This window comes from Pseudochaenichthys georgianus, chromosome 7 (genome assembly GCF_902827115.2).
Source record: "Pseudochaenichthys georgianus chromosome 7, fPseGeo1.2, whole genome shotgun sequence".
Lineage (NCBI taxonomy): Eukaryota > Metazoa > Chordata > Actinopteri > Perciformes > Channichthyidae > Pseudochaenichthys > Pseudochaenichthys georgianus.
This window is the reverse complement of record NC_047509.1, coordinates 24,670,302-24,697,314: the sequence shown is the minus strand read 5'-3', so window position 1 is coordinate 24,697,314 and position 27,013 is coordinate 24,670,302. Positions and strand designations below refer to the sequence as shown.

At 40.9% G+C, this 27,013-nt stretch overlaps 1 protein-coding gene across 1 annotated transcript; it reads left to right on the top strand.

The window, feature by feature from the left end:
* Positions 1 to 431: 431 nt before the first annotated feature.
* Positions 432 to 24,231, top strand: LOC117449947 (large neutral amino acids transporter small subunit 1-like). The gene is made up of 11 exons (XM_034087887.2): positions 432 to 794; positions 1,404 to 1,928; positions 2,054 to 2,179; positions 4,154 to 4,259; positions 4,414 to 4,458; positions 5,601 to 5,724; positions 5,818 to 5,921; positions 6,545 to 6,641; positions 7,003 to 7,152; positions 21,712 to 21,886; positions 22,154 to 24,231. The coding sequence occupies exons 1-11, from the start codon at positions 719 to 721 to the stop codon at positions 22,228 to 22,230; spliced, it is 1,605 nt and encodes a 534-aa protein (XP_033943778.1). The 5' UTR covers positions 432 to 718; the 3' UTR covers positions 22,231 to 24,231.
* Positions 24,232 to 27,013: the final 2,782 nt, after the last annotated feature.

The window sequence follows — 27,013 nt, the reverse complement described above, 5'->3', positions numbered from 1 at the left end:
TGGTGGAAAAATCATCAGGTGATAGAGAAGCATCATGTGCCTTATCATCATTACTCAGCATTGTCTGTCCTGAACATGACCAGTGGGTATCCATTTTCTCTCTGGTGTTACCTTTCTGCACAACAGGGAGAACAAAGACACTATTTTCCCATGTTGACACCACTAGAGGGAGCGCCGGATCTACAGCATCCTGACTAATGCATTCTGACATGAGAACACAGACACAGGCACACATGGACATAGTGTTTACTACTGGATTAGCAGCAAACAAAAAGCTTACAGCATCACATGGTGGCCCCTCCAAATGGAGCCTGCCAGTAACCTACTTCCCCCTCTCAGCTATCCCATCATCCATTTGGAGTGGGCGTACTGTATAGGCTCAGGCAGCAGCAGCATCACAAAGGTTCAGCTCCTCCCTGCTGTATCCTGGAGAAACAGAAGGAGGGAGGGAGAGGATCAGGGTCAGATGAATACCAGTGTGAGTGTGACGAAGGCAGCAAATGAAGAGGAGACTGTGTGTACCTGTGTGTGAGAGAGGACGAATCAGGGAGGGCTAGAGAAAGAGAGAGAGAGTTGGACTGGGGTGGGTGGCATTGTATGTGTGAAAGAGACAGAGAGGAAACCCAGACAGGAGGAGGAAGAGGACCTTAGAGGGAGGAAGGAAAAGGGGGGCACGAGGGAAAAAGACAAGACAAGAGGACCCAGATTAAGAAGGAAGATGGCTGAGCCGGAGCTGAAATCCAGGAGCAGCCGAGAGAGCGTTGCCAAGGCAGCGAGCCAGGAGAAGATAGGGGGTAGGTAGTGCATGCTCACACTCCTGTAGATACCACAGGGTGCATGGCGGCATTATGCCGCCATGCACCCTGATGCAAAAGTACCTTCAGATTGATGTGGCTATAGAGATGCATCAGGGTGATTTGGGTGTCTATGTGATGGTGAAAGGTGGGATAATGTGAGACGTTGTACACATATATACAGCTACTGTTTCCTGTCCTTTACTGAAAATCTAAACACAATAAACTGCTTTTGGGTGTGTCTACCAGAACAGAGGGAGAGGTGAATAACAACAATCACCTCAGCCAATAGGTTTTTACAATTAATTATAATTAGCCTGTTTTTCAAAAGTTCATGCCAGCAATGTGCCCACACTATTAAACAACAATGCACTATGCGTTGCTGCTTGACACATAAAGGAAACATTTCTGTTTTGTTTTTGTTTTCATATATGTTTGGTATTTCATTCTCCTAAATGCATACAATATCTATATAAGAAATACTTCAAATAATACTTTTTCACTTTGATCATTCTCTTTCTTTTGTGATCTCTGGCAAAACTAAATGTTCATACCTCAGATGGGAAACTCTTGTCTGAACTTCTGGTTCTGCTGTCCTCTCTCCTCCAGCATTTGAATCAGAACCAGACCAAGATGGTCTTATTGTGGAGCATCCAGCGTCTCCAACTACCCCCATGGTCCCTTCTCCCACTAGCCCTGCGACAGACTCTGCCAAAGGGGAGAAGATCGTGCTCAAACGCAGCATCACCCTCTTCAATGGAGTGGGGATGATCATAGGCACCATCATCGGCTCTGGCATTTTCGTCACTCCAACAGGCGTGGTCAAAGAGACCGGCTCAGCGGGGCTCTCCCTGATCGTCTGGTCTGTCTGTGGGGTGATCTCCACCATGGGCGCCCTGTGCTACGCCGAGCTGGGCACCACCATCACCAAGTCTGGGGGAGACTACACTTACATCCTGGAGGTGTACGGAGAACTGGCGGCTTTTCTTAAGCTGTGGGTGGAGATGCTCATCATCCGGCCCTCGTCCCAGTATGTGGTGTCGCTGGTGTTCGCCACCTACCTGCTGAAACCTCTGTACCCAAACTGCCCCGTGCCCGATAGTGCCGCCAAGCTCCTCGCCTGCTTGTGTCTAAGTGAGTGGGGGTTGCTGGCCTTTAATGTTCTCATTTTTATTTTATTTACAGATGACACATTCACATATTTCACTTTATTCCAGCTGTCTATTCCCCTAATGCCTTACTTGTATGTTTTTCTTTAGCCTCCCTGACGTTTGTAAACTGCATCAGTGTGAGAGCGGCTACCAAGGTGCAGGACTTGTTCACAGCCTCCAAACTGCTAGCCTTGATCATCATCATCCTCTTTGGCTTCATCCAGATTTCAACAGGTGAGTCCTACTTGGTCAAAGTCTACTAGACAGAAACACAGATGTTTAATGTGTCAAATGTTTCTTAAATAAAGATGTCAGGTCCATAAACCTGTGCTGTATATAGCATTCTGTGGCCATAGGTCTACACAACACACCTACAACAACAGCAGCGTTACATTACAAACTCATTCTATAACTTAAGTTTTACATTTGAATATTTTTCACTATTTGATATCATTTTAAATTTGAAGACTGACGTCTCGATAACGATGTGGACAAGTTGATGCTGAGTAAAATCTCCCACAAAACGTTATGGAAAACAAGCTGGCTTGGTTTGTCTTTTGTGTCAAAAAAACTAATGCTAAACACTACTAAACATAATGTGTATGTTTGATAAGGCTTCTGCCAGTATTATCATCATATTATATTAACCTTGGCCAAACAAAATACATGGGTAAACCCTTTTTTGAAACTGTTTTTCACACTCCAAACCATCTTCAATGGTTGAATAAGTGTGTTTTTGCCCCTTCCTAACAAGCATCCAATATGAAAAGTGTGTGTTCCCCAGCATGCAGCTGTACACCTTGTCTTAAACCAACTCCCACTTCTTTGTATTACCATCAATAGGCCTACTGTTTGTAGGTTTTATAGTTAACATGCGTTATTGTCTCAGAGTTTATTGGCGCTGCTGAAACCGAGGTTTATTTCTTTTGTCTCTAATGATCAACAAATTGTTGACTGACACTAATGAGCTCGACCGAGCAGACTGCCCTCCTTTCAGTTTGTTAGCACATCAGTTGCTGAGTCTGAACACAAGGCCTTCTGTCTGCAGCATGATGAGTCTGAGCAAGTGTGCAGCCAAGAAAATGTGTGTGCGTGGGTGTACTTTGAAGTTGAACGCTGATGAGCGTAGTTAATTTAATAAATATCTTGTCCGTACAATGTGAATACAGACAATTTGTAACACAACATTCTAAAATGTATATCCTCATGTATATTGGATGTTTTAGAAACATTAATGCTGCAATAAAGAGGCAAGTGCTCTGATGAATGCAGTCAGTCATTGTCCTTCTCAATTTGAGCTGAATCTTCCATACCATAGCCCTAAACATGGAGGCTGCTGTGGAGCATTGCAAATCCATCTCTAACAGCAACAGATAGATGTGCTTTTCAAAACTGAGATAGCAAAGCAACTCTAGCTCTAGTCACGACATTCAAAATAAAACCGCGTGGCAATCGTCTGCTCCGCTTTCCATCTGTTGCCCCCCACTCTCTGCCTTTTTTTCCTTCAAGGCCACACCCACTCCCATTGTGCTCCACACAGCGTTGCCATGGAAACTAGGTGGCGAAGCTTGCCGGCTTTCAGAGCACGGGAGGGAAGGACAGAGTGAAAAAATAATGTGTGTTTAATAGGCCACCCATAGTCATTACCATCTGAAAGCGACAGGTAGAGGAGAGAACCATGCGATACATACACACACACACACACACACACACACACACACACACACACACACACACACACACACACACACACGCACACGCACACGCGTGCGCACACACGCAGTACATCAAAGCAGATGTTCAAACCTGCAGGCAAGTGTTCCAAACTGCCTAGTTGAAAATGTCAAGCCTGTCAAAGGGCAGGCAGCTACAGCCTGGCCTTCATGCACGAATGAAATGAAGCAGCAGCAGCAGCAGCAGCAGCCATGAGTAAGAATCCATTACATGTCTATGAAGTCATACAGTTAGTTCATGAACGTATGCTGCAAGTATAGAGAGAGTGACAGAGTTATGTTTCCCTTTCAGTTGTTTTAGATTCCTGTAATTCCTTGTGTGTGTGTGTGTGTGTGTGTGTGTGTGTGTGTGTGTGTGTGTGTGTGTGTGTGTGTGTGTGTGTGTGTGTGTGTGTGTGTGTGTGTGTGTGTGTGTGTGTGTGTGTGTGTGTGTGTGTGTGTGTGTGTGTGTGTGTGTGTGTGTGTGTGTGTCTAGGTGATGTGCCATACCTGACACTAGAGAAGTCATTTGAAGGCAGTAAACTAGGAGTGGACAACATTGTCTTGGCTCTGTACAGCGGTCTCTTTGCTTTTGGAGGCTGGTAAGGCATTTGCGACTTATTTCAAAATGTTTTACAGACCGGAAATAGTCACGATTTATTTGCAGCAACTGTATGCAGTGCAATACAGATTACAGTTATTCCAGTCTTTATCTAATCGCTAACATATTGTTGAACTCTTTGTATTTGTTTTTAGGAACTACCTGAATTACGTGACAGAGGAGATGATCGATCCAGAGAAGTAACATAAATGTTATGACGGTTGTTTTGATCATTGTACATGCCAACCACATGACTTCCCTTATCCATTACTGAGCTTGTTTACCATCAGTTGACTGCATGGAGATAAAGTGTTCAAAATGAGTTTTTGTTGCAATCCAAAAGCAGCCTCAAAAACACCTTGAGAGCTGAATAAACACATTTAAGTTGTAGTTTTGGAGTATTTAGATGTTCCAGTTGTTATGTATTGTGTTAAATAATCTAGAACAGTGTTTTTCAAAGTGGGGGCCCAACCCCCCGGGGGGCCGCCAGGTTTTTTTTTTTTTAAAGTTACATTTTTTTTCTTTTTTAGATGTTATTAATAACTGCATATCTATCAATCTATGTGTCCTTTGATGCCTTTTTAATATTTTTTATTTATTCATATTTTACTTTATTATTTTGTTTTTAAATCACACGACTGCCCTTCAAGCCAATCAGAATCGAGCTGCCGCTACTGAGAGTGAAACTGAGTATCTGCTCAGCTTTTGGAGCAAGTGAGAGCTAGTGAATATTTCACTCTGCAGCTGGATGAGAGCACGGATGTAGCAAATATTGTTGTTTATATGAATATAAATATGTTTATTGTTAATATTACTGTTGAATATTATATATAATATTATTAAGGCATAAGTAGCTTTCAAAAATGCTAAAAATATACGTTAATTATTCATACTGTTCAAGATTATATAATATTATAAAGACAGAAATCACTTTAAAAATGCTTTAAAAATATGTTTACTGTTGATATTACTGTTTAATATTGTGTTAAGAATGTTTATAACAGAAGATGAATAAAAAAATTGTTTAGAACAATAACTGATTATTAATTATTAATACAAATATATATTAAGAAAATGTATTAAGCTGTATGATTAATTTGTCATATTTTCCATCATAATGTACTCATCATTTAAAAAAAAAATTGCAACAGGGGGGTCCCCGCCAGAGGATAATGCCATATGGGGTCCTTGGCATGGCAAAGTTTGGGAACCCCTGATCTAGAACACTGACTGTTGTAAAATAAAACATATGAATTACTATGGTCACATTTGCCAAACAATTCGACATCATTCAAAATACAAGAGATTGTTCCTCAAATGACCTATTGACCTTTCCCCCCAGGAACTTGCCCTTGTCCATCATCATATCGATGCCTATAGTGACGGTGGTGTACGTTCTGACCAACCTGGCCTACTTCACCACCATCTCCCCTGAACAAATGGTCGAGTCTGAGGCTGTTGCCGTGGTGAGAATCATGTATCTTTCATAAAGTTCCCAAAGCAACAACTCGTTGGTATGAGTAGTGTTTTCTGATTTATGTTGTTGTGCTTTTTGTCAGACTTTCGGGGAGTACCACCTTGGTGGGATGTCCTGGCTGATTCCTGTCTTTGTGGGACTGTCCTGCTTCGGAGCCGTTAACGGATCCCTTTTCACCTCAGCACGGTGAGTGTTTTCACAGAGAGCCGGGGTAAAGGTTAGGGTTTTCCCTTTAAGACTGCTCCTTTTCTCAGAAAAAGGAGGCGCCCCCTCACCCCCCTTAGTTTACTTGGTTAGTTTTGCTCATTTCCTGGAAGTCTTTGGGTTCATGATTATGTTATTTGATCCCATGAGACTCAATAATTGAGCCAAGAATGCCGAATAGTACTGTTTGATGAAACTTCAAACTACAACAAGAAAAAAGTCTGTTCCTGAAGTTGGGATAGTGAACTACTTTTAAATTCCTCATAACTTCTGTACCTCTGAACTTATTCTTTGACCAACTTCTACACATATACAATACTCTATCTATATGATCTTTTTACCAGGGAAATATGTTTTTGATTGAGCCTCCCTAGAAACTTCTTCGAGTCCCTCTGGGGACTTTACATCATCTCAACAAAAGACTGCAACAGGTTAAGGCTCAATATTTGCTTTGCGGATTACATTTCAGTCGCAAATTGGTCTTTACAGGTTCAACACCCAATGTTAGAAGGATGTGCCGTTTCATATACATTGAGGATGAAACATGTTACATAGGCCAACTATTGCATCACAAAACAACCACTACATAGCTTTCCCTCTTCCAGGTTGTTCTATGCTGGAGCTCGAGAGGGTCAGCTCCCTGCTGCTCTGGGATTGGTCAACACAGACGTCTTCACACCGGTGCCGTCCCTCATCTTCACAGTAAGACTCCTGCTACCCATAATAACTATCCCATGGTTACTCTTGTGTTTTATCAAAGATCACATTTAGAAATTCTGGGTGTGAGAAACAACCTATAATGACATCCAATAAGATTTAATTAAAGGTGGATCAAGCATCAATATTGTTTCTGACAGGTGTCCTCTAGTTAAATATGGTTAGTAGTTAGTTTTTTTTTTTGTTATTTGTTTTGAGTACGATTATTTTAAGTAAAGACATTTGAAGTTCACAATGAAAGCATGTAGCTTATATATATATATATATATATATATATATATATATTTACATTTATCTTAAAAATGCATAACTAATACAATCTTGTCTTCCTTTTCCCTTGTATCAGTGTTTGCTGTCCATGATGTACGCCATCTCCAACGACATTTTCTCTGTTATCAACCTCTTCAGCTTCTTCACTTGGCTGTGCGTGGGTATGGCCATTGCCGGCATGCTCTGGCTGCGCTTTACCAAGCCCGACCTCAGAAGGCCCATCAAGGTAGAGTACCAACGTCTAAAAGGTTGTTTTGCATGTTGGTAAATGCTTGTTGCACTGGAGATTTTCAGGGGATTCTTTTTTAGAGGAATTGAGATTCACTGAGAGGTACACAAGTCAGGTAAGACCTTGGCTTTACCTCAACCTCAGCCTGTTTCTTTGTCGAAAGCAACAAAATATCTCCTGGTGTTATAGAGCATCCACTTTTCTTTCTTTTAAAGAACGCACCATTGTTTCACTGCTCTTGTTATTATTTTGAAGAAGAACCATGCTTTGTTTTCAGAATAAGAGGGAGTGGGGTTTGGCTCTTTGTTTCTGTTTCATCATTGGAATATTACGTTGGTTCTCTAGAGCCTTTCATCTTTGCTTTGAGCCTGAGCCATTTGATTTGAAGATAAACCTCTAACAACGAATTACTATAGCTCGAAATATACTTAGTGTAGGCCTACCCAATTTTAAGTTATCCTCAAGCAGACTCGCCCATTTACAATGTATAATACATAATTGCATTATAATTATTGAGGCATAAATGAATAACGATACATAATATTTTGTTGGTTATCATTTGTATTTTTTTTCTGTAATAACAATTAACTTAAGTGTTCATATAGATGTGTAAAGCGTTATAAATTGTACTAAGGAAGAAGTAGCATTAAATGGAAAATCTTAAGTAACGTACCTCAAAATTGTACCAAAAAAGTACAGCACTTATGTAAATGTACTTAGTTACTTTAAACCACTGGTGTAAAAGGAGGATAATTGAACACAAATGCCTCAATAAGCCAATAACTTAGATGGTTTCATCTATCATTATTGTATCACACCATCTCTTATATCTACAATACTCAGTATATAAAATGTATAGTGTTTTCCGGCTTTTAAGATATATATGCATTATTTATTTACAACTTATTGCTGTACTGTACATAACCAAAGGCATAATATTGTATGAAGCAGGGACGTGCACAGGTATGGGCTATTGTTGCCAGGGCCCGTCTTGTCTGACCTGCCGCTCCGGAGAGAGTGAGAGTTGTTTTTTGTTTCTGTTTTGGCCGAATCAACATGATAAGCCCACAATTTGTATTGTATCGTCTCGCTGCGGGAAACACACCTTGTCAGCGCTGTCATCTGCCCCCAGTCACGTGACTTTGCTTACAATCCGACAGCTGAAAGCAAAGGAAAGCCCTCCGGCCTCATATGGCTATGGTGATCATACCAAATGCCTGCCTGGATTTGGTGGCCAATCCCCGGGTCAATCTGTCCCCGGAAATGTCCCCGTTTTTAAATATGCTTTTATTGATTTTGAGTTTCCTCATGGCAGTTAGACTATAGGGGACAAACCAGGGGACTTTACTTGACACCGTCGGTTATTTACAAAAAAAAACACCTAAATAAATATACTTGTTATTGTGCTTCTGTCTTTCTGTGCCTTTTACTCTGCTCCGTAAACTCCCTCATCGCTCGCTCTCTTTTCTTGATCGCCCTCTCACATACGGGAGAACCCTTCACTATCCCGCTTTATTGTAGGATTTCTGCCATGTCTCCACCACTTTAGTTTGACCATCTCTGTTATTAAATTATGGAATACTAAATAAATAAGCAATTAGATACCTTACCGTTACTGCGCTCATAAAGAATGATAAGAATTAGAATAATGCGTATTGAACTGGTTTAATTAATTAGTGAGTTTATTTAAGGTGATTAGCTAGAAGCCCTATTTTATCAGTAAGCCTATGTCTGCACAGCAGTTACAGTGGTCAAACTACATTAAAACACAATTGTCCCCATTTTTTCTTTAATAGTTACTCATTTCATTTCATTTCAAACCTTTATTTATACAGATAAATCCCATTGAGATCATTGATCTCTTTTTCAAGGGAGACCTGCTCAAGTAGTTCCACATGAAACATAAAAACATAAACAGAACAACAAAAGGACATCATACAGCATCATTTACATAATTATCCACATACACAGGTACCAATAGCTTCCGATTGAGTAGCATCCAACCGAGCTTTAAAAACATTTAGTGCACCAGATTGTTCAGTTTCCATTTAATTTGCAGACTATTCCAAGACAGAGGAGCTGCGCATCTAAAAGCTGTCTTCCCTAAGACAGTTCTAGCAGTTGGCACATTTAATAAAACCACTGCATTCGATCTCAGGCAGTAGCCACTTACAATTCTCCGAGAGATCAGGGAGCAGATATAAGATGGAAGTTTCCCTAACATGGCTTTGTATATAACAATGTACCAGTGACTGAGCCTCCGTGCAGTTAGTGAAGGCAAACCAGCCCTTGCATACAGGGTACAGTGATGGGCAGGGTTGGGAGGGTTACTTTGTAAATGTAATCAGTTACTGATTACTGATTACATGGCTCTGAAAGTAATCCGAATACAGTTACAGTTACGTGTCTCGATTACTTTTAGATTACTTTTGGATTACTTTCTTTTTCCATCTAAAATGGGTATGTTTTGGTGAACAGGAGACACAAAAAGCAAAAGGAAACTGAACGTGTTTTTACTGTTTTAATGGCTTATCAAGAGCACATCTGAAACGATTTAACAACATAATACACTTGTTGGGGATGCAGCTTGGGATGTGAGGAGTGAGTGAGGGACACGGCTTAGAAAGGGCGTGTCGCCTTCTGTCCTGCCAGTGTTGGCAGGACATGAATTAAAATGTCGAACTCGGACTTCATTTTAAGGACATTTCGGCCAGGGGTGGAGAGCTATATTTGTTTAAGCACCGGATTGGCAAAACAGGAGAGGAGAGTGTGTGCACCAGTCTGCCTTGATCTATGAATTCATGTCTGTGACTCTCACGGTATCTGCTGCCCGCAGCTGTTTTATAGAAGAAAAACCTGCTTCACTTCATGACATCTCTGCAGCCCCAGGAGGCAGCGGGAGGGTTAACTCAGCCTCTGAGAAGACGAGCTCGCACCGCCTTTCGCACCGCCTTCACTGTGTTTACCTTCAGAAATAATCATTAGTAAGGCTAAAGAGCGACCGCAGGCTGATGTGTTTTAACCACACACACCTCTATATACCAACCTGATCTCACCAGAATGCGTGACTCCACCACGACTCCTTAACACCACAATGCGTGGTGGAGTCACGAACTTTGTTACATTTGCGTGTCTGCACCACGCAAACAACCCCAATGTAAAGTGAATGAGGCTCCTTTGTCGTGGTGCACACACGCATTTCTACAACGTCACGCAGTGAGCTTTTATTCTATAAAACGGTTTTTAAATCTACTTTATAGCTTGTAGTAACTCACGGGAGGCTTCTTTTATTTTATTTGTATTCATAATTATTTTTATTTTTCGTCAGAATGTAAAAATTACATTAGTTACGAATTTGTGTTCTCAAAAAACAGTGCATTGTGTGTAATGCAACTTTGATTTTTATTAAATTAGTTAGTTTTTAAGGAAGACCAGAGCTTCAGCTGTGTCCAATAGATTGTTCCCTTCAGTTAACGTTATTTAAAAGATAATGATCATGTCCTCTGCAGAGGCGGCGCTAGGGGGTGGCTACTTGGGCTCAAGCCCCGGATGTTTTCTGAAAAGCCCCGGATGTTTCACTTAAAAAAAATAAAAATAAAAAATTAGATTTTTTTTTTTTTTTTTAAATGTCTCGGGAGTAATGTGCAGTACCGGAGTCCACCAGAGAGGCAGCCGCTGCGGGACATTAGCCTGCGTACTGCGTAGCCCTCCCTGCCCTGAAGAAGAAGTGATCCTTCCTATTGCCTGACGAGTTTTAAGCTAATAGCCTAAGTTATGGATATTAGAAAGTTATTTTCATCGAAGCAGGCGCCACAAGCTGCAGCAGCAGCAGCAGCAGCAGCAGTATCAGCAACTGACAACAATGTCATCACCAGCAGTGAAGAAATGGATGATGTTTCAGGTGTGTGAATCTAATGGTGATATCTGCACTCTGGCTGACTGAGTAAGAAGTGAAAAAGAGTGATGTACTATAACGTTAATCTTATAGCTAGTAAACATGGAGTAACCAAGGCAAGGCAAGTTTATTTATATAGCACCTTTCAACACAAGGCAATTCAAGGTGCTTTACAAAAATGAAAGACATTCAGACAAAGGCATTTAAAAACAGTAAAAGATAATAAAAGAAACATTAAAAGAAAAAATACATGAATAAAAAGTTACAGTGCAGTTTAAGATATAAATACACAGAAGTTCCACTTTACTGATGAACACAACAGCTCAGTTTAAATTAAAAGCAGCGACAAAAAGATAAACCACACTAAGTCAATACCCTTATATGTTAGTATGTATACAGAACATGACTACAAATTATTCTAAGATGTAACGTTAACCCTTCATACCTCAGTCTACTTTTAAGACACTAAAATAACGTATTCCAATTTTTATTTAGTTTTCACGCGTGGAATTATACCGGCTCTCGTTTCAGTACACATAACAACGGAAACATAGCAACAGAACTGACAGGCAACGGAACTGACAGGCAACACTCTGAATCCGATTGGCTGTGACTGCATCCACTCAGAGTGCCCGATTCAGAAACGTGACTCTTGCACTCTTTACGTCACAAACAAAGATGGTAGATGAGAATAGATCTATAAAACGATAAGCAATGCGCAGTGGATCGGAAGAGGACGGTGTGTCGGCGTTGTTCGATAGCGGTGCGGTATGCTAATGGGAACACACGCCAAACATGCTAAATCACATCAGAAGGCAACATGCAGGATCTGTTTGGTATTTTGAAAGAAAAACTATTTATATACTTTATATAGGTATGGCCCTACAATATATTGTTCAAATATAGCATGATATGTCCCCTTTAAGGTATTATTGAGGTAGGGTTAATGTTGCTCTCAAAGTGCACCAGATTGATGCTTTTAACTTCAATATTTAAAAAAAATTCTTCCTGAGGGGAGCATGCCCCCGGACCCCCCTAGAGGAGGCAACGACCCCCCTAAAGGATGTTTGGTCCACCCCCCACTTGTAAAAAAAAATAGCACTTTACCCCTGCACCCCTCCCCCCCCCAACAACTCCTGGGCTAAGCCCCGGATCTCCTACAATCCTAAATCCGCCTCTGGTCCTCTGTATTGTATTACGAGCGTCCATTCCCATTGGATAACGGAGAATTTTACACCCGGAAGTAAGTAGCCTATTCTCCTTACTGTCGATTGATTTTACAGTGATATCTGCACTACTCATCGACTAAAAAACACCAAATTGTCCTTGTTGATTACACAACATTGATTGGTTTGAATTGTGTGCAATGCTTTTGTATTTTCCCCCTTCGATTCGGAGAAACAAATATTTTTTCGGAGTTTTAGGATGGCCAAAGACACTACACTACCCAGAATCCTCAGCTATCGTTTGGGACTACACCATGTGCTTAGCTTGACCCCGTGATCAGTCCTCAACCTCTGTAATTGGATGCGCGACGTTTACACAGAGCGTCCAAAAGGATTTTGAAATGGAATGAAACCCATCGACGGCACACTATTCAAAACAGGAATCGAACGTGTCCTACCCCCCTCCCCCCCTTAGGTCACAGGCTCCTCCAACAGTGCTACGCAATAAAACAGATACACAGAAAAAATAGTGAAATAGTGCAATAAGAGTCTATATACAAGTGATTGGAATATGATATATTAGATAAATAATTTCTAAGTAGCAGCCAGATGAATGTTATGGATGTTGTTTCTAAGTTCAGGTGTTTAATAATTGTATAGCCTGTGGGATGAAGCTGTCTCTGTGTCTGGTGGTTTTAGTCCGAATGCTGTGGTACCGCCTGCCAGACGGCAGCAGACAGAACCGTTTGTGGCTGGGGTGATGGTGGTCTTTTATAATCCTGAGGGCTTTCTTTAAGGTTAACCTGGTATTTTTACTCCACTACATTTATTTTAGTTACTTTACAGATTTGGATTAATGATGTGAAATATAAACAACCCTTAAATCAGACTTTAGTTACACCTGAATGAAATTCAGTGAAGGTGATTGTCAAGTGCCAACAATCAGGCGAGATATTTGATAGTTGGTGCTTGAGAAGACTAAATATTTATCTGCAGATCCGTTTAAAGCATATTCATTACTCGTTATTCTCTAATAGTTCATTAAAGACTGTATATAATTGCTATTTTGCACATCCCTTTCAAGATTTTCTAAGGTTTATTGACATATCATATACACAACAGTGTAGTTATGTAATGAATGAACAACTTGGGTCACAGGTTCATCAACAGTGCATACAAGACATCTATCAATGTGTGTACTTCCACCATTACACTGTCGTATTCTGCACATGTCTTTAAATAAAGCCTTATTAGTTAGCACATCCTCCTATCAGGCACGAAACTGTTTTACTCTAGATATCATTTGAGTATCTTCTTGATATTCTCTATTCTATATTTATATAATTGACCTTCTACTTTCCCACTATTTTATATGTACTATTAATATTTGAATGTTTTCATAAAATATAACACATTCAAAAGTGCGTTACAAAAATGAAAGACATTAAGAAAAAGGCATTTTAAACAGTCATTAAAACACAATCTTCCTGCATTGCAATTACTCTAAACGTGTAATAACGTGCTTTAACCAGTAGGTGGTTTGGGTTAAAAGGCTGTCAAGTTTACAGTGTTAACAAAATAAAATATACTGCTGTTTCCGGTTTAGTTTACGACGAATATTATTTTGTTATTGTTTTGATATTTGTAACACAAAAGCGATGGGAAAAACCCATAGCAACCAAAAAAAGATGGTATTAACATGACCCAGTCGTCTAGTAGTTAATAAAAAACAATAATATCAAAACAAAATATTACTACTAACTTTATTGTGAAATTAAAACAGAACGGTAAAAGAATAGTTTCTGGTCTATTCTGATGCCCGATCTCTGTAGATAAATAAAGAACTAAGACAGATGTGTAATATTTAATGCAGCCAAACCATTTATTACAATGCATTCATGTGATGACTATCAAAGAGTAAAGCAAGCACTGCTGAATAAAGTATGATTTTCTCTTTTACGAAACGTTTTTTTTTCATATGGAATGCAGTTGGAGGTCAACCAATCAAAGAGCTTGAGGGCTGATCACGGGGTTCATGGTGTAGTCCCAAACGATAGCTGAGGATTCTGGGTAGTGTAGTGTCTTCTGCCGTCCAAAAACTCCGAAAAAATATTTGTTTCTCCGAATCGAAGGGGGAAAATACAAAAGCATTGTACACAATTCAAACCAATCAATGTTGTGTAATTAACAAGGACAATTTGGTGTTTTTTAGTCGATGAGTAGTGCAGATATCACTGTAAAATCAATCGACAGTAAGGAGAATAGGCTACTTACTTCCGGGTGTAAAATTCTCTGTTATCCAATGGGAATGGACGCTCGTAATACAAGACATGATCATTATCTTTTAAATAACGTTAACTAAAGGGAACAATCTATTTGACACAGCTGAAGCTCTGGCCTTCCTTAAAAACAAACTAATTTAATAAAAATCACAGTTGCATTACACACAATGCACTGTTTTTTGAGAACACAAATTCGTAACTAATGTAATTTTTACATTCTGCCGAAAAATAAAAATAATTATGAATACAAATAAAATAAAAGAAGCCTCCCGTGAGTTACTACAAGCTATAAAGTAGATTTAAAAACGTTGTATAGAATAAAAGCTCACTGCGGGACGTTGTAGAAATGCGTGTGTGCACCACGACAAAGGAGCCTCATTCACTTTACATTGGGGTTGTTTGCGTGGTGCCGACACGCAAATGTAACAAAGTTCGTGACTCCACCACGCATTGTGGTGTTAAGGAGTCGTGGTGGAGTCACGCATTCTGGTGAGATCAGGTTGCTATATACACTTTTGTTCCTCCATGTTTCGTTGTTATTGTTTCAGAGCGAGCGGACCCGCGATTTTTTTTCAAACGCTTTTTTGGCCCATCTGCGGCGGTAATAGGTTTTGTGCGCTGTGATGATTCCGCTGTACCTTTAGTAATGAATATTAAATGTTGTGAGGAAATCTTTCCACCAATAATTCCAATAAGTAATCCAAAATGTATTCACTTCAGGTTTACGAAAGTAACTGTAATCAGATTACTCGTTTTTCAAATGTAACGCGAGCTGAAGTTACTTGATTTTTGTATTCTGATTACGTAACGCTGTTACATGTATTCCGTTACAACCCAACCCTGGTGATGGGTTAATGCTTTACAGTTTGTCACAAATCTTAGTGCACTGTGATACGCAGCATCTAACTTGACCAGGCAATTGGCAGGTGCATTCATCAGATCCCCATAGTCCAGCACAGGTAAAAAGGTCACAGTGACTAGCCTTTTCCTTGCCTCAAGCGAGAAACAGGACTTGTTCCTGTAGAAGAAACCTAGCCTAACCCTCAGTTTTTTTAGCAGGTTATTGACATGAAGTTTAAAAGTGAGACAATCATCAAGCCAGATACCAAGGTATTTGTAACAGGCAACAACTTCAAGTTTTGTTCCTTGCGTAGTTACAATATTTAAAACAGGCTCTGGTGTCTTTTTTGCTTTTGAAAAGAGCATTACCTTGGTTTTATCCACATTTAAAAGAAGCTTTAATTCAGAGAGCTGAGTCTGAATAGTGTTAAAAACAGCCTGTAATTTAACAACAGCCTCTTTAATGGAGGGACCTGCACAGTACATCACAGTATCATCCGCATAAAAATGTAAAGTAACTTCATCCACATTATCACCTACGCTGTTAATATATATGGAGAATAAAAGTGGTCCTAAAACAGAACCTTGTGGTACACCATTAGAAATGTTTAACCACTCAGAAGACAGTCCATCAAAATGAACACATTGGGACCTTTCAGAGAGGTAGTTCACAAACCACCCCACTGCAAGGCTGGATATGCCAATACTGAGTAGCCTCTGCTTTAAGATGCGATGATCAACGGTGTCAAACACTTTGGAAAGGTCAATAAACAGAGCTGCACAACTCTGCTTATTATCTAAAATACTAGTAATGTCATTCACCACTTTCATTGTGGCAGTGATGGTGCTGTGTTTCTTTCTGAATCCTGACTGATGTTTAGACAGGATATCATTTATAGATAAAAACTCGTTTACTTGTTCACTCACAAGTCGTTCGAGCACCTTAGCCAGAACTGACAATTTAGAGATTGGCCTATAGTTATTTAAAATAGTTGCCTCCCCTCCTTTCAGTAAAGGCAAGACATAAGCAGACTTCCATACTTTTGGAATTGCATTTGTGCTGAGGGAGAGGTTAAAAAGAGAAGTAAGAGGTGGAGCAATAAAATCTGCAGCTATCTTTAAAAAGAATGGTTCTAAGTTGTCCGGGCCAGCCGGTTTCCTAGGATCTAACTTGGATAATGCTTCATGAACAATACCAATAGTTAAAGGAGTAAAACTGAAAGGGTTTTCCAGACCACATTGTTCAGCGTCAAGGATTGGAGCGTTCACAGAAGCAGAAGTACAGTCAGTGACAGAATCAAACATAGAGCCACAAGACACAAAATGCTTATTAAAGCAATTTAGCATAGTAGCCCTGTCTGATATAGTGCCAGATGCTGTGGTAAGGCACGGAGGTAGCTCATTTGGGATATCCATCCATCCATCCATCTTCTCCCGCTTATCCGTGGTCGGGTCGCGGGGGTAGCAGTTCCAGCAGAGAGCCCCAAACTTTCTTTTCCCTGGCGACATCAACCAGCTCTGACTGGGGGATCCCAAGGCGCTCCCAGGCCAGCGAAGAGATATAATCCCTCCACCTGGTCCTAGGTCTACCCCTTGGTCTCTTCCCAGCTGGACGTGCCTGGAACACCTCCCTAGGGAGGCGCCCAGGTGGCATCCTAACTAGGTGCCCGAACCACCTCAACTGGCTTCTTTCGACGCGAAGGAGGAGCGGCTCAACTCCGAGTCCCTCCCTTATGACCGAACTTCTCACCTTATCTCTAAGGGAGACACCAGCCACCCGGCGGAGGAAACCCATCTCGGCCGCTTGTATCCGCGATCTCGTTCTTTCGGTCATGAATTTGGGATATCAACAGTGGAAATCGATTTTATGGCTTTCCAAAATTTCCTAGGATTATTCAGGTTTTCTGTGGTAACCGACAAATAGTACTTTGATTTATCACTTTTTATTTGAGATGTGAAGCTATTTCTTAGCTGCCTAAAACGTAGCCATTCTACCTCTGAGCCTGATTTCCTAGCCTTAGCCCAAGCATCAGAGGTGGGACCAAGTCATTGTTTTGCAAGTCCGAGTCAAGTCTCAAGTCTTTGCGCTCAAGTCCGAGTCAAGTCTCAAGTCTTTGCGCTCAAGTCCGAGTCAAGTCTCAAGTCTTTGCGCTCAAGTTCAAGTCAAGTCTCAAGTCCTAAACTTTGACAAAACGAGTCTTAAACAAGTCATTATGTGTTTTTCACCAAATGTAATGACTTCGATTAACAGAATAATACTTAATAATCAAATTGCTCTTTATTAGTCACACTAATAATTTAATAATCAATTTTCTCTCTGCTGGTAAAGTAACGTGTTTTTTTCTAATTTAAGAGGGATCAGTAAGGTAAGGCTACCGTGACAGTTTGATTCAGAAGAAGTTTCATGTATAAGATCCCTGATGTTGAGGTGACAGAATGTTTATCACTGTGTACAACATGTTGTAAGGGACCCACAATCTATCTTTATGCAAGGGATAATGTACAGCGAGCGGGCTCTATCGGGAAAAGAACACCTGCATCTAGATCCCTTTGCAGGTGGTACTTTAACTATATTTTGATGCTAATACTTTTGTACTTTTACTTGTAACATTTTGAATGCAGGACTTTTTATTGTAACCGAGTATTCCTACACTCTGGTACTTTTACTCGAGTACAAGATCTGAACTTCTCCCACCTCTGACAGTAAATCCTGAGTGGTTACCAAAATAAAGGTAACCAAAAAAGGTTATTTTAATTTTACAAATCCTGCACTCAGCTTTGCTTTATCCAATATCATTGAAATGCAGCCAGATGCTGCTTCTTTTTTCGGTTTTCGCTAATTTCTTGACTTTTTCCGACGCACTTGCATTTAAATCCGTCTCCCCGTCGCTCTGTGCAGCTGGCCTGTACCACTACACCTGCTGTGCCCCCCACCCTTCTTTCACATAATGGTATGAACCTAGTGTGTCCTCGCATATGATTGGCCGCATGGTGGCCCAGCTAAATAAAGTCCCGCCCCTGCCTGCAAGGATTCTCAGCAAGAGTAGGAGCGGCTGAAGATTCTGCTCTCCCCGACGGGAGTCTGCTCTTCTAGCGGCAGCTCGCGATCGGCGTGTTGGAGACCCCTGAATTAAATGATCAAGTCACCTCAAGTCAGAAGGCTCAAGTCCAAGTCAAGTCCCGAGTCATTGGTGTTCAAGTCCAAGTCGAGTCGCAAGTGTTTTGTGATTTTGTCAAGTCGAGTCTCAAGTCATCAAATTGATGACTCGAGTCTGAATCGAGTCCAAGTCATGTGACTCGAGTCCACACCTCTGCCAAGCATTATTTCTCTCATGAAGTAGACTGGACAGCTTAGCAGAAAACCAGGGATTGTTTCGTCCCTTCACTCTAAATTTACACAGAGGTGCATGTCTATCTATAATTTTCATAAAACCAAGATAAAACTAAGACCATGCAGTTTCTACATCAGCACACAGATTGATTTTACCCCAATCAAAATCAAACAGATCATGTAAAAAACCCTGCTCCACAAAGTGTTTTTTGTCTCTCTTTGTGATGATACGTGGTTTAACCTTTTGGACCTTAGTGTCCCTAATTGTGGCTACAACACAGTGGTCACTCACATCATTAGCAAATACTCCCACAGATGAGTATTTATGTGGAACATTTGTTAAAATCAGATCAATTAAGGAGGATTTATTTGGGGACTTAATATTTGGGCGAGTAGGACTGTCTATAATCTGGGTAAAATTCAAAGAGGTACACAGGTTTTTAAAATCCTCTGACACAGAAGTTAACCAGTCCCAATTAAAATCACCAAGCAGCACTATTTCCTTGTAGGAAAGTTGTGATACCAGTTTTGCCAATGACGATAAAGAGTCCTTGACAGCCGAGGGGGCCCTGTAGCAGCCCACCACCATGACCTGTTGACCCTTTGTTACCTCAATATTCACGGCTAAAAATTCTAGCTGTTTACTAACAGATTTGGAAACCATATTGGTTACACAAAACTTATTTTTCACATAAATGGCAACGCCACCACCTTTTTTAGCCCGGTCAGTACGATATACACTGTAACCATTTATGTAAATGTCAGAGGCCAAAATGGATTTATCTAGCCACGTTTCTGATAAGACAATGACATCAGCATCAGTCGAACTCGCCCAAATACGGACAAAATCTAATTTAGGTAACAGACTACGCACATTTAAATGAATTAAACCTAGCCCAGATCTAGATATAAGATCAGCAGGAGTAGCTATTTGACTAATACTGCTAGGTGGACCTGGATTTGGCTGTACATTTCCTGATAGTAACAACAATAAAAATACCAAGCAATTTTCCTCTTAATCAACACACATACATTGTCAGCTGTTCTAGAGTCACCAGCAAACTTCGCGAAAGTGAGATTAGAGTTTAAAAAACAATTCTGAAGGACCATCGTGGCAGGCATGTGAGAAAGACAAACATTTTCCGAAATGAATGTCCGCGACAGTGCAACCAGCAATTGTTTGTGCAACACCTCCGAAACTGTACAGGGGATGTCCACTGCGGGCGGCAGAACATACCCGAATCCAGTAGATTGTTCAGGACGACTAGCGATCTTCTCCTTGTCCAGCACAGCCAAGAAAAGGCACAGCAGAAACACGACACCCGCCATTCTCCCAGTCCAGCACAACAGTATCCACGCTGTTCCCGGAGCAAGGTGGAACCAGGCCTCAGCTACAGCAGCACAGCAGAGCAGAGCAGGTGGAACCAGGCCTCAGCCACAGCAGCACAACAGAGCAGAGCAGGTGGAACCAGGCCTCAGCTACAGCAGCACAGCAGAGCAGAGCAGGTGGAACCAGGCCTCAGCTACAGCAGCAGAGCAGAGCAGGTAGAACCAGGCCTCAGCCACAGCAGAGCAGAGCAGGTGGAACCAGGCCTCAGCTACAGCAGCACAGCAGAGCAGAGCAGGTGGAACCAGGCCTCAGCTACAGCAGCACAACAGAGCAGAGAAGGTGGAACCAGGCCTCAGCTACAGCAGCACAGCAGAGCAGAGCAGGTGGAACCAGGCCTCAGCCACAGCAGCACAACAGAGCAGAGCAGGTGGAACCAGGCCTCAGCTACAGCAGCACAGCAGAGCAGAGCAGGTGGAACCAGGCCTCAGCTACAGCAGCAGAGCAGAGCAGGTGGAACCAGGCCTCAGCCACAGCAGAGCAGAGCAGGTGGAACCAGGCCTCAGCTACAGCAGCACAGCAGAGCAGAGCAGGTGGAACCAGGCCTCAGCTACAGCAGCACAGCACAGCAGAGCAGAGCAGGTGGAACCAGGCCTCAGCTACAGCAGCACAACAGAGCAGAGAAGGTGGAACCAGGCCTCAGCTACAGCAGCACAGCAGAGCAGAGAAGGTGGAACCAGGCCTCAGCTACAGCAGCACAGCAGAGCAGAGAAGGTGGAACCAGGCCTCAGCTACAGCAGCACAACAGAGCAGAGCAGGTGGAACCCGGCCTCAGCCACAGCAGCACAGCAGAGCAGAGCAGGTGGAACCAGGCCTCAGCTACAGCAGCACAGCAGAGCAGAGCAGGTGGAACCAGGCCTCAGCCACAGCAGCACAGCAGAGCAGGTGGAACCAGGCCTCAGCCACAGCAGCACAACAGAGCAGAGCAGGTGGAACCAGGCCTCAGCCACAGCAGCACAACAGAGCAGAGCAGGTGGAACCAGGCCTCAGCCACAGCAGCACAACAGAGCAGAGCAGGTGGAACCAGGCCTCAGCCACAGCAGCACAACAGAGCAGAGCAGGTGGAACCAGGCCTCAGCTACAGCAGCACAACAGAGCAGAGCAGGTGGAACCAGGCCTCAGCCACAGCAGCACAACAGAGCAGAGCAGGTGGAACCAGGCCTCAGCCACAGCAGCACAACAGAGCAGAGCAGGTGGAACCAGGCCTCAGCTACAGCAGCACAACAGAGCAGAGCAGGTGGAACCAGGCCTCAGCCACAGCAGCACAGCAGAGCTACTAACATTAGATGTTAAAAATGTGCCTGAATAACGAATTTAGCAGTTGGACATACAAGTCAACTGAGTGTCACTTGCAATGACAGTGTTGTGTTTTTATTTCATGAACCTTTTACATAAAAAAAATGTTAGAATTTTCAAAAGGTCTTATGTTTTTTTTTGGGGGGGAGGTCCTTTTTCCAGTTTAGAGCAATAGCCTCTCCAAATGTCTGTGCACGTCTCTGGTATGAAGTCACGTTACCTTACTTTTGTCAATAATACATTCTAGAAGATCAGTTCTCTTAAATGTAGTCATTTTTGTCAAACATCAGTATTTTTTTCTACCCTCCTCTTGTCTAACAGGAACACATACCTACATCTGTCATATCCTCTTTTCTCAGGTGTATCTTTTCATTCCTGTGACCTTCGTTCTGGGCTGTGTCTTCATGATCTTGGTGTCCTTCTGGGCGGCTCCCTTTGAGTGCCTGATAGGCACCGGCATTATTCTCACAGGCATCCCGGCGTACCTACTGGGCTACAAGTGGAAAAAACCCCATGCGATCAAGAAGATGTCGGGTGAGTGAGAGATGTGTTTTTTGTAATACAGTCTTTGTGTATTTGTTCAGGCAAGGCTGGAGAAGCTTCCATTACTGTTTGTTGTGAAATTCATGTGAGAATATTTGCTCGAGTGCAGCTGTGGGCACTGATACATTTGTTTTGTTTGTATAATCTGTGTGAAGAACTTCAACAAAGGTGTTAATCTAATGTTTAATACATAACTGACAATATTCAACCTGCAGTAACCTAGCAAGAAAAAACGTGTGATGAGTTGTTTCTCCTCAGAAATCTTCACCATGTTCTGTCAGAAGATCTTCATGGCTGTTCCTGAGGAGAGGGAGCAGCATGAGGCGGCTGAATAACGCTGGACACACTGAACTACATGAAGGACTGACTGTCAATATTATCATCTGAACATCCTTCATATGTTTACATTCATTCGCTTGTGATTTGGCTAAAGCAGTTTTGTTGTGAAACGTGAACTATCCAGGCAGGGAGCTGTGGAACACATTTGTAATGTGCAAGTGCAGGCTGGAAAATGACGGAGTGTTTACGTATGCTCTTATTTAGCCTTCAGAGTAAACAACATCTTTTGATTACACTGCAAAATTGGAAAAATATATGTCAGACTGTGACATTTCCCACTTGCCTTTCCTCTAAATGTGAAAGTATTTCCTAAAATGCTAGAACAGGAATGCATTTTGCATGTTAGAAGGTGAATGGAGAGCTGAGTAAGTGTTGCAGACACATAATTTAATGCGTGCGTTTGAAGCTCCAAACAATTCACTCTGGTGGCCTAAAACCCATTTTAAAAAGACTAACAATCAAACTACACATATGTTTTGCCTACAGTTATATAGACTATAAAAACTAACAAGTTAACAGTAAATACTTTCTTCTAGTGGACTCGCAGTAAAAAGACCTTTCCTTAGAAACGTATAAAAATAGGGTCAGGGTTGGAAGAGGAAATCATTAACAAGAATAACACTGATTACATTATACTCATACTAATATTTGTTTTAATGATTCCAATATTTGTATGTTTTTGTATTCATTTGATAAATGAAGTCACAGCACCATGTAAAAGCGCAAGCTAAAGTGAGTTAAAACTGTGTATATGTCATGTTTCCTGGAGATGTGTTGCTGTGAAGTAGGTCTGTTTGCCCGAGTCAGCGTTCTATACTGTACTGTATGTGACGATATTTGAAGAGATGACTGTGGATACCAGCAGCTGTGGCATTATAAGAAACTAATGACCTGCATAGATGTCATTTTGGTTGTATTTAAAAAGCACCATTGTAGGTTTTGTGTTTTGTATTGCTTGTATCTATGATCTGTGTCAGTGCTGATATTCCATATCTTATGTTTTATTGTTACTATAAGACCAGAATGAATGTTGGAAATTAAGTGACATCAGTTTTGCCTTTATATTTTACTGATAAATTCTTACTTTTTAACTGAATATTTGAGGTTTTCCCAAAGTTATTGAAAGCACTTTTCAAGTCTACTTAAGATGCCAGAGGAAAATATATGGAGGTTTTGTTAGTTGGGAAAAGCTTAAAATAGAGATTCCACTTTAACTTCACAAAGTCTGGGTTTTGCCATTACATCTACCAACATTTTTAATAATAATTCATTCTGATTGAAGACTCCCAACAAAAAGTTATATGCCATTCCTCCAAAATACATTTTAGGTAAAGCTTTTGGAAATAGTCTCCAACATTTTAATTGACAGATAATATGTGGTGTTTCTCTTTTGAGAAACACAAGCACTCCTCAAAGATCATTGTGTTAGTAAAGGGAATTTGGAGCAAGGCAGCACAACAAAGTGGACATATATCAATCGAAATCAAAAAATACCACCATGGATATACATCATCATACATAAAGGTAGAAGGAAGAACGTGTAGACTGCTAGAGCTAAAGAAAAGTTGATGGGAAAGTTTATTGAACATTTGGGAACATGATGCACCTTTTCCACTACACAATTTATCAATGTTTAACTGTTAGATAGCTATGAGCACAACAGTGAACAGTACAATAGTTAAATAATTCATTATTTATGTGCCCTTTATTACAATCTATGAAACACATATTTTATCATTGATTGAATGAAAAAATTGTTTATAAAGACCACATCATATATTTCATGTCATGCAAAACATACTGTATCTCGACGTACAAAGTGGTACTGTCAAGTATAAGTAAATAAGTCCTTTAAATGTATAAACCTAATGCAAATGTTATGGAGAAAAGACTAGTATAGCACATTTTGTATCTAAAAAATGTCATTTGTTGCGAGTGTTGTATGTCAGTGACCTTGGCGGGTGCCTGTAACAATACAAATATTTTTGTTCAAAGTTGTTGGTGTTTTGTTGAGCTGAAATGAAAGTTTCCTAAGAAGGAAAAGGTGCTTGGTATTTTTATTGTTGTTACTATCAGGAAATGTACAGCCAAATCCAGGTCCACCTAGCAGTATTAGTCAAATAGCTACTCCTGCTGATCTTATATCTAGATCTGGGCTAGGTTTAATTCATTTAAATGTGCGTAGTCTGTTACCTAAATTAGATTTTGTCCGTATTTGGGCGAGTTCGACTGATGCTGATGTCATTGTCTTATCAGAAACGTGGCTAGATAAATCCATTTTGGCCTCTGACATTTACATAAATGGTTACAGTGTATATCGTACTGACCGGGCTAAAAAAGGTGGTGGCGTTGCCATTTATGTGAAAAATAAGTTTTGTGTAACCAATATGGTTTCCAAATCTGTTAGTAAACAGCTAGAATTTTTAGCCGTGAATATTGAGGTAACAAAGGGTCAACAGGTCATGGTGGTGGGCTGCTACAGGGCCCCTTCGGCTGTCAAGGACTCTTTATCGTCATTGGCAAAACTGGTATCACAACTTTCCTACAAGGAAATAGTGCTGCTTGGTGATTTTAATTGGGACTGGTTAACTTCTGTGTCAGAGGATTTTAAAAACCTGTGTACCTCTTTGAATTTTACCCAGATTATAGACAGTCCTACTCGCCCAAATATTAAGTCCCCAAATAAATCCTCCTTAATTGATCTAATTTTAACAAATGTTCCACATAAATACTCATCTGTGGGAGTATTTGCTAATGATGTGAGTGACCACTGTGTTGTAGCCACAATTAGGGACACTAAGGTACAAAAGGTTAAACCACGTATCATCACAAAGAGAGACAAAAAACACTTTGTGGAGCAGGGTTTTTTACATGATCTGTTTGATTTTGATTGGGGTAAAATCAATCTGTGTGCTGATGTAGAAACTGCATGGTCTTAGTTTTATCTTGGTTTTATGAAAATTATAGATAGACATGCACCTCTGCGTAAATTTAGAGTGAAGGGACGAAACAATCCCTGGTTTTCTGCTAAGCTGTCCAGTCTACTTCATGAGAGAAATAATGCTTGGGCTAAGGCTAGGAAATCAGGCTCAGAGGTAGAATGGCTACGTTTTAGGCAGCTAAGAAATAGCTTCACATCTCAAATAAAAAGTGCTAAATCAAAGTACTATTTGTCGGTTACCACAGAAAATCTGAATAATCCTAGGAAATTTTGGAAAGCCATAAAATCGATTTCCACTGGTGATATCCCAAATGATCTACCTCCGTGCCTTACCACAGCATCTGGCACTATACCAGACAGGGCAACTATGCTAAATTGCTTTAATAAGCATTTTGTGTCTTGTGGCTCTATGTTTGATTCTGTCACTGACTGTACTTCTGCTTCTGTGAACGCTCCAATCCTTGACTCTGAACAATGTGGTCTGGAAAACCCTTTCAGTTTTACTCCTTTAACTATTGGTATTGTTCATGAAGCATTATCCAAGTTAGATCCTAGGAAACCGGCTGGCCCGGACAACTTAGAACCTTTCTTTTTAAAGATAGCTGCAGATTTTATTGCTCCACCTCTTACTTCTCTTTTTAACCTCTCCCTCAGCACAAATGCAATTCTAAAAGTATGGAAGTCTGCTTATGTCTTGCCTTTACTGAAAGGAGGGGAGGCAACTATTTTAAATAACTATAGGCCAATCTCTAAATTGTCAGTTCTGGCTAAGGTGCTCGAACGACTTGTGAGTGAACAAGTAAAGGAGTTTTTATCTATAAATGATATCCTGTCTAAACATCAGTCAGGATTCAGAAAGCAACATAGCACCATCACTGCGACAATGAAAGTGGTAAATGACATTACTAGTATTTTAGATAATAAGCAGAGTTGTGCAGCTCTGTTTATTGACCTTTCCAAAGCGTTTGACACCGTTGATCATCTCATCTTAAAGCAGAGGCTACTCAGTATTGGCATATCCAGCCTTGCAGTGGGGTGGTTTGTGAACTACCTCTCTGAAAGGTCCCAATGTGTTCATTTTGATGGACTATCTTCTGAGTGGTTAAACATTTCTAATGGTGTACCACAAGGTTCTGTTTTAGGACCACTTTTATTCTCCATATATATTAACAGCGTAGGTGATAATGTGGATCAGGCTACTTTACATTTTTATGCGGATGATACTGTGATGTATTGTGCAGGTCCCTCCATTAAAGAGGCTGTTGTTAAATTACAGGCTGTTTTTAACACTATTCAGACTCAGCTCTCTGAATTAAAGCTTCTTTTAAATGTGGATAAAACCAAGGTAATGCTCTTTTCAAAAGCAAAAAAGACACCAGAGCCTGTTTTAGATATTGTAACTACGCAAGGAACAAAACTTGAAGTTGTTGCCTGTTACAAATACCTTGGTATCTGGCTTGATGATTGTCTCACTTTTAAACTTCATGTCAATAACCTGCTAAAAAAACTGAGGGTTAGGCTAGGTTTCTTCTACAGGAACAAGTCCTGTTTCTCGCTTGAGGCCAGGAAAAGGCTAGTCACTGTGACCTTTTTACCTGTGCTGGACTATGGGGATCTGATGTATATGAATGCACCTGCCAATTACCTGATCAAGTTAGATGCCGCCTATCACAGTGCACTAAGATTTGTGACAAACTGTAAAGCATTAACCCATCACTGTACCCTGTATGCAAGGGCTGGTTTGCCTTCACTAACTGCACGGAGGCTCAGTCACTGGTACATTTTTATATACAAAGCCATGTTAGGGAAACTTCCATCTTATATCTGCTCCCTGATCT